The following is an 8,858-nucleotide window of genomic DNA, read 5'->3' as shown; positions in this document are numbered from 1 at the left end:
TTCGGTTCGGTTCGGTTTCTATCGGTTTCACACATTCCTAAGACCCAAATCGAACCGAATTTTTCGGTTTCTAGATAATACAAACCCAAACCGTCGGTATATGCTTCGGTTTCGGTTTTACGGTTTCGGTTTCGTCGGTTTTTGTCGGTTTTTCGGTTTCCGAGTTCTACAAAAGGTCGAGGGGTCAAACTTTATACATTCAAAATAGGTGTTCATCGATTGGCTTGGCCTCCCATATTGGTCATGAGGTGGATTGACATGGCCCGTTGGGCTACCATATTTTTTTAAAACCAACTTAGATTCTTCATATGAGCTCATAGTCATCATACTCAACTAAGAATTAAATATACTAACTATTCTCCATCCATAAACATCTTAAAACTTTTTTTTTTGTTTTATGTATCAAATTTGTTCAAATAAAAAATGTCTTCATCGTTTAATTGTATAATCGTGTTGTTTGAAGAAAGTAAAAACGATTCCCATAGTATGCAAAACTCACCTAGTACAAACTCTCTCTATACGTCTTGGGTTGTATTTTTCTACGTACATCTTTGAAATTGATGTAGAGTCAACAATCTCTAAAAACCGTTTTAAAAAAATAAAAAAAAAAAAAAAAAAAGTTATCGCCAACTAACTAAAAAAAATATTCAACAATACTAGAAAATATAGAAAAGTCAGATATTGTGACGAAGCTCTCAATCTCATCAAACAAAAAGCAATGCAACCCCATAAGTAAGTATCCACAAATATTTATTATTATTATAAGTGTCCAATTTAGGTGAAAAACCAAGTTTTTCAAATAGAGATATAGCAATACATCATCATATTCATCTACAAAATCGGCCACCAAAGAATAAAAGCAATATAGTTGAATTTAAGCAACATTTCATTACGAATAAACGGACACCTAATCTGAGAAAGTTTTAATCTTATCACATTCATGTACAAGGAGAGCAAGTAGAGCTAAATTGCAACAATTACTATAAAATATAAATAAATAAACACCAACCTCATTTCACATTTTTGTTCACCATTTGGTCGATAAGCATTTGGCTGCACCTTTTCCACCTTCATGTAAGTGAGGTTTGAATGTTCTTATAACCTCCTCATATGTTGGCCTTTTATAGTCCACAGCCTATTATTATTATTATTATTATTATTATTATTATTATTATTATTATTATTATTATTATTGCATGTTTCATATAAACAAGTTTACAATAAATAAAACATGAAGAAAAGATGGATTAATAATAATTATTAACCTGTTCAATGACTTCTTCAGGAGTTGTCCATTTCCACTCTGAAAATTCTGGATCAACTTCACCACTTGACAAATTGATTTCACTTTCATCTTTTGTTAGTCTCATCAGGAACCTATTAATTATTTATTCATGGTGTGTGTTATTAAAGAGGAATTGATGATTTCTTTTAGCATTTTTGTTAAGACTTGAGAAGAAATTTACCATTTTTGTGCTTGTCCATGCCATTCACCTCCTCCCCATAAACGATTCACTTTAGCTTTAACAGCAGGAGGGAAATCATAAGTCAGCCATTTTGGAACCTAAAGAAAACATACTTTACATTTAGAAATATAATTATCAAACACAAATATATATAAAAATTTGAATCTAATTCTGACCTCTGCGATTATTTCAGCAGAAACCACTCCAGTTTCTTCTCGAAGCTCCCTCACTGCTGCAGAAGTAGGCTCTTCTCCCTCTTCAATCCCCCCCTAACAACAAAGCTTTTATCAATTTTACAAATTAAATGAAAAATATAAAGAGGATTTGGTCATGAGAAAGTAAGCCACAAGTTTTTGAATCTAGAAATCAAAGGAAGTCCAAATCATTGATAAACAGAAAGTGATGAAAGCAATTTAGAGTGTAGCGTCTCACCTGAGGCATTTGCCATGCTCCGGGTACATTTAACCTTGAAGCCACGAACACCTGTAGATAAGAGAAGTGGATGTATCGTTCATTTAAAAATATGAAATCAATAATATATAACACAGGAAAAATTAAAATTAAGTAGGTTTTATCTGGCCCGAATCCAATTAAACTTGAATGATTGAGAAGTTTATAACTAATTAAATATTCAATCACACAATCTTCTCCAGATCCGATACAAAACCATAAAGACCACATGCAGAGGACTAGAAAATTACATAGAAGATGAATAAACAAATAGGCTCAAGTTAAAATGAAACTTCATTGAGAAGGCTCATCAATTCATCACACACTTTTTTAAAAGAATAAATCTCATCAAACATTGTTCAAATAGAGCTATCAACCATCTAATCAATCACCTGATAAACCTATTAAATCACTTCCTTACATTTCAAGATACGAAATGATATAAGTTTTTCCTATCTTCAATTATATCATTTTTAAAATACACAAAAAGCACAACTAATAATAAAAAAGAACTTCACAGAGTCGCAAGCGAAAAGCAAATCATGTTTGGCTTCGGTTTCCAAAATCAATCAAAAACGTATATATCTAATTTCAAAACTGATGCCTTATAAGTAACAGCGGATCGTAATATCAAACACGAAATCGAAATAAAAGGAGATGAAATCACTGATACTGAATCCAAGTCCAGCATCTACAATACAAAAATTAACAGTGCAATACTAGCGTAGTATGAACAGAGTAATTAACATCCATTAACAAACTCTAATCTCTAGGCCTCATAACTGTATATACAATGAAAATTACAGCAAAGGATTAGTTACCAGATTATCGGAATTGATGAGACAAACGCCGACGTTCGGCCGGTAACCGGCGGGCAGATCGTCCATAGAGTTGATGTTTTTAGAGAGAGAGAAAGTTGAGAGAGAGAGAGAGATTGTGAAGAAAGTCAATGAAATGTCAGTAGAAGAGCGTGTGGGTGTGTATATATATACTCCGAAAATAGATGCAGGGGAAGAGTCTGTATGACGGTGAAGATGACGGAGGACGCGAGTGAGATTATCGTGCGCACCCTTGGGGTTGAAAAAGAGAGGATCCGATGCTTGCTGCCCCACTTTCTTATCTTGAACCCTCCAGTAGTCTGCTTTAAATCTAAGTCAAAAACAATTTTATCAATTATTCGATTTAGCTTTATCTTTTTCAAGTAAATATCCGCGTATTAGTTTTTGTAAAAGTCATAGTCAAGAATATGTTACGCAAAATATAAAAGTGTTTGGCTTAACTTTTTACAGTCAAAAGTTCTTTTTAGAAAAAAATAAATAAATAAAAAAAAAGCAAAAAATGTTTGATAAAACTAATTTTAAAAGCTATTTTTGGAGTTTTTATACAAGGAAAATCAACTTTTTGGAAAAGTCAGGAAATTCTTATTTTTAGTAACTTTTCCAAAAAAGATTTTTGGGCTTAAAAAAGCTAAGCCAAACACCCCATAGAAAGCTTTGTAAAACACATAAAATAGAATAAACCGGCAATCTTTAAAATGAGAAAATAACCAAATTGAAAATATTCACCCCAATATTATATTTATTTTCTTGAAAATAATTTTAAGAAAAAAGCAATATTTCCTTACCATTTGATAATAACCACGAAATTTCAAAAATTATGATTTTTAACAATTTTTCTAAAACAGTTTTAGGATCCCGACTAGGATTGTATGATTTATCAATTTTATCTCATTTGACCTTACCATTATTATTCTTTATATCATTTTCAAGTTTTTAGTTTCTAAACCTTACAAATGTGTCATTTCTATTCAAAAAAAAGCTCATGATTAGAACAAAAGAAGTTCATTTAAATTGAAACTAAAATTGAGCCTAAAAAATCATTCATTTAATTCTAATTTAGTATTTTAGATCGCAGAAAGTCTCATCAAATATTAAAACTCCATACATTTATCTTGAAGTAAGCAGTACATCCCACAAGAGGTTAGGCTCTTTTGTAATCTTGTGTCTTTAGGTGTATATGTGGTAATAATTATCTTATTTCTTCTCTAGCTTAAAATGTTTACTTTCTTAATTGGTGTGGTTTTCATCTACAAAGATCATGGTTATTGTTTAAGAAGTTAAAGTTCAATCCCGCAATTGATGTCTTAATCAGTATTACGTTATAATGGTCATCATACAAACAAGACATTATGAGCAAACTTGAAAAGTATTTTATTTTGATAGAATCTTTCGATATCATGGTGATCTTATGATTAGGATATTACAGTATATATAAAATAATTGTAAGTAAAATCATGGTTTTGACAGCCATGATTCAAACACATATATTATATAAATTGATAAAATAATATTTTTATTGTATTGTATCAGTTTAAAAAATTAATTTAGAAATATTAGGCAAACGTGTTGAAATTAAGCTTTAATAAACACACATAAAAAAATGCAATAAACAGGTAAATTCAAATTTAATATGAAAATGTAAATTGTAATTTGTTATATTAAATATTGAAAGAATATATTATATTAATTGAAAAATAAATACTTCATATTTTTTTGTCTATCATAATATTCTTAATCTTAGGCTATAGGATACCACCATAACACAAAAAATGCAGTCATCTAATACCACTTTCACACCACTTACTAAATGAAATACATACCCCTCCACCAACCAAAATACTCTTATATTTTTAATTTAAAAATAATATTAAATTCATAGAGAGAAAAAAATAAAGAAAAAATGATAAAGAACGTTGTTACGCATGTTAAGCAATCTTATCGGCTTAAGATACATTCACTCCACATAAGCATAACAATAGGGGAGAGGGAGAGAAACATACATTCACTCCACATAAACATAACAATAGAGAGAGGGGAGGGAGATGGTTCACATGTTATAGCTTCAGCCAAATCACCACGCCACATAACTTTATTCCATTATGTAGATTATGGGTATATTCGACATTAAAATTTTAAGAGTTTTGTATTTGTAGGTTTTAGTTTTAAGAAAAAACTTGTATTAGGAAAAAAAATTGTTCGAGAATCCGAGTTTCTAAAGCGTTAAACAAAAACAACTCATAATTTAAAAGTTATTTCAAGTAACTTCTAAAATATTTTTAGCTTTTAGATTTTATGTAATTTTATATCATTCAAAAGTTTTAACTATTTTTTCTAAATAATTTTATACAAATAAATATTATGTCTTTTGGTTTCCGTGTAAGCTTACATTTTATATTTGTAACACTTTATTTTGCAATCTTTAAGATACACAGTAGTTTAATGTTTTCAAATCTTTAACGACATATATAAGATGAAAAATTAAATGTTTTTTTTTATTTTGTGTCTATTCATCCTCTTTCTTATATAAAACAATAACATGTTGATAAATTAAAATTAAAAATGCTTATTTATTTAAGTAAGAAGTTTTTGATAAGTTAATGTGCTCTAACTTATCTAAAATAACCTACATTTGTTTAAATCAATTTACCATATTATCCATAATGTATATATATATATATATATATATATATATATATATATATATATATATAGGGTTAGGTTATATTGTTTCTAATAACTATTGTGTGCCAGAATGCACAGATCTGGACCACCGGATGAATAGAATCAACAATCATGATCTGAGGGTCTATGATATTACAAAAGGGTATCATGTATCCTATAATCACACAAATTTCAGCAAAAGGGTATTTTGGTCACTTAACCTATTTTAAAAAATGAAATTTTCGGATTTTAAGAGATCATTAATTCCCTTATTTTTAAAAAATCTGAATTTTTTAAATTAATTCTAATTCAAATTTTAATATTACTTTTAATAACAACCGATTTTATTCTGTCAGAATGACAAAAAAGTCAAGAATAAACTAATAAACATATTGCGGTTTTATTCTTGCAGAATATTGTTTCATTTAATATATTTTTTATATTAAACATGCTTAAAGAATTATACAACATATTATCAAGAATAACATTTTCTAAAGAATACGGATTTTATTCTTTAAGAATCACTATTTACATTCATCGGTAAAGAAAAATACTATAAACAATTATTACAATCATTCTAAAAAATTATGACTAATAATGGTTTAATGATTACATTTATTCTTAAAGATTAAAACTAAAAATGGTTAAAAAAGAAAAAAAAAAACCATCAAAATCTAACAAAAACACTACTCTATTCCGAAAGAATATTATTGCTAAGAAACAATTTATAAATTCTGACAGAATACATTATGTTAGAATACAAATATCGTTCTCCATGTTTTCTTCATTTTCCACATTAATGGCAACATCTTCAAAACCTAAATTCACAAGGAAAACATAATCAATTTTCAAAATAATAAAAAATTTAGTGCATTAAATAAAATAAAACAATTAATCCATATTCCATTCCAACAGAACTGGAATTCGTGATTCAAAATCAAAATCAAAAAGCAATTGGATCAAAAGTTCATAGATGATGGTTCATTTTAATTAATAAAGTTTGCAAAGTAAATGAGTTACACAGGAGGTTATACCTCCTGTGTTCGGTTTCTAAGAGAATAAAAACTATAAAAAAATATCCATATTCCATTCCAACAGAATTGTAATTCTTGATTCCATTCCGATAGAATTTGAATTCAAGATTCAGTTACCGTATGCATTCTATTGGAAAAATATCAAAGTGAAAAATGCATAAATCAGTAGAACAATGGAGATGATATGCAGAATCGATAAACATTCGATAAAAATTCAATTACTAACCATGAATACAATTTGAAGCCATGACATGTTGAGCGATCAATACGGTAATATTTCTCTTTGGCATTTCATCAAACACTTTTAGGGCAACTGTTAATTTTGTCCTAACAAAACCATCCAATTGCAGTAAAATCGAAGCACACTGATCAAATCTCAGATAATAGAATATTGTAATCAATAAAGAAAATAAGACACCATATTGAGTTTTAAATTAACTTTTATTCTGTTTCAACATGTATTTCCTTTTGATTAACAGTCAATGAATCACCAAAGAAGCAACATCCAGTTACCTTATTTCTTCTTCTGAGTATCATGTTCCAGTCAAGAACACGGTGTTGTTCTTGACAAATCAATCAAGAAAATGGGACATCACACCTTCATTGCTTCTCCTTCATTTTCCCTGTCAAAACACCAAAGCTCAAACACCCAATCAAAACACCCATGGATTTCCTTCAAAACTCAAACCCATATCCCCTTCATTATATCAATTTTCCAGGAAAACCCAAACACCCCAATGATTTCTATTAAACATTAAATAAAAAAAAGAATGTTTTTACCTGATTGATGATCGACGACCGGTAAACCAGCCAAACACCCCTTGATCGACGAATGATAACACCTCATGCGGCCAGTCAAAGACCGAAGACCCTTTCCCTTACTTCCCGTCGATCCTCACTGTCAAACCACCCTCATCGGAGATGTTGTTTGTCACCACCCACGTTATTGGCTGCAAATCCTTCCTCCCTCGTTCTTTTTGTAAATCAACAACAACCAAACACCCATATAATAATCGACCACCACCAAGTTCTCTCATCCCCCACTCGTTTTCCTGTCGGGTTTAAGGCTTCAAGGGTGGCTCCCTGCCATACACTCGAGAAATTATTTTGAGATGAGATGATTTTTTGATCGACGGTCGACTGATAAAGGGATGTTAGTTTGGTAGGGTTTAACTAATTAAAGAGAGATTAATTGAAATATTTTTTTACCATAATTAGATAAACCAAGTTTACCATTATACCCTTTTTAATTTATTTAATGATTTATTAATTCCTGAATTCTCATTGGTGCATTTAGGCACACAATACTTGCTAAAAACATTTGAACCTAACTCTTTCTCTCTCTCTCTCTCTCTCTCTATATATATATATATATATATATATATATATATATATATATATATATATATATATATATAGAGAGAGAGAGAGAGAGCTAGGTTTAGGTATTCAAAGTAATTATTGTGTTATTATATGTATAAATGTGGGCCAATCAAAATTTAAAATAAAAATAAATAATTAAATAAATAAATAAGGGTAAATAGGTAATTTGATAATTAGTTTCCACACATAATATCCTATAATTATAGTAACCATTGACTTCAGCTACCTAGGTTTTCTCCATCCATCGTCGGCTTTTTAAAGCCACCTCCAATGTAAACCGTAACCTTAATCAAACCATCTCCAGCCGTCACCTCCATCTGTATGCCTCCCATCACCGGCCGCCACCCTACCCTGTTGCTCCTCCGACCACCGTATCCACCGCCATGTCGAGGGTTGTTGTTGCTAACTTTTCGTGAAGGCTGAAGACAGAGACCGACGAGGGGTTGCGCCATTTCAGTCGTATGTAAAGAGGAATGCACCACAGCCGCCTGTCGCTGCAGTTGCTGACGCTCGGAGACGTGTCCATCACCGGACGTCGCGACCTTCTTTCCTGAGAAAGGAGATGTGAAGGAGCCGTTGCCATTGGTCGAAGTCCGCTGCCATCATTCTTCTTATTCTCTTCTTCCGCTAGCTGCCACCTGTGTCAATGACCTTCTTCTTATATGTAAAGTACAAAGTGAAGGTAGTTTGTCACTATTTTCATATCAAATTTACTTCTTCTTATATGATAAAAATCAATTTGTTTATGTAGATGATTAAATGGATGATATTGGTGAGATTCCAATTCTATTGAAATGGAATCACAAATTCCAATAATCACAAATTCCAATTCTGTTGGAATGGAATCACGAATTCCAATTCTATTGGAATCACAGAAGTTGATGCTTGAAGAACGGACCACAAAATTGAAAGTGATTCTAAGCAACATTATTCTTTTATAATGTATTAGTGTCGTTGTTAGATGTTGATGTTTTCTTTCCTGTTTTGAGATTTTTTTTAGTTTTATTCTTTAACAATAAATGTAA

At 30.5% G+C, this 8,858-nt stretch overlaps 1 protein-coding gene across 1 annotated transcript; it reads right to left on the bottom strand.

Moving 5' to 3' along the window:
- Nucleotides 1–868: 868 nt before the first annotated feature.
- Nucleotides 869–2,988, bottom strand: LOC111898194 (nudix hydrolase 25). Its single transcript, XM_023894120.3, has 6 exons — nucleotides 2,738–2,988; nucleotides 1,899–1,949; nucleotides 1,643–1,735; nucleotides 1,467–1,564; nucleotides 1,266–1,377; nucleotides 869–1,135 (listed from the first exon to the last, which is right to left on the bottom strand). The coding sequence occupies exons 1-6, from the start codon at nucleotides 2,801–2,803 to the stop codon at nucleotides 1,028–1,030; spliced, it is 528 nt and encodes a 175-aa protein (XP_023749888.1). The 5' UTR covers nucleotides 2,804–2,988; the 3' UTR covers nucleotides 869–1,027.
- Between the last annotated feature and the right edge of the window lie 5,870 nt (nucleotides 2,989–8,858).

The sequence above is a fragment of the Lactuca sativa genome, chromosome 4, assembly GCF_002870075.4.
Source record: "Lactuca sativa cultivar Salinas chromosome 4, Lsat_Salinas_v11, whole genome shotgun sequence".
NCBI classification, from domain to species: domain Eukaryota; kingdom Viridiplantae; phylum Streptophyta; class Magnoliopsida; order Asterales; family Asteraceae; genus Lactuca; species Lactuca sativa.
The sequence above is the reverse complement of the archived record's forward strand: the minus strand, read 5'-3'. Positions and strand labels throughout refer to the sequence as shown.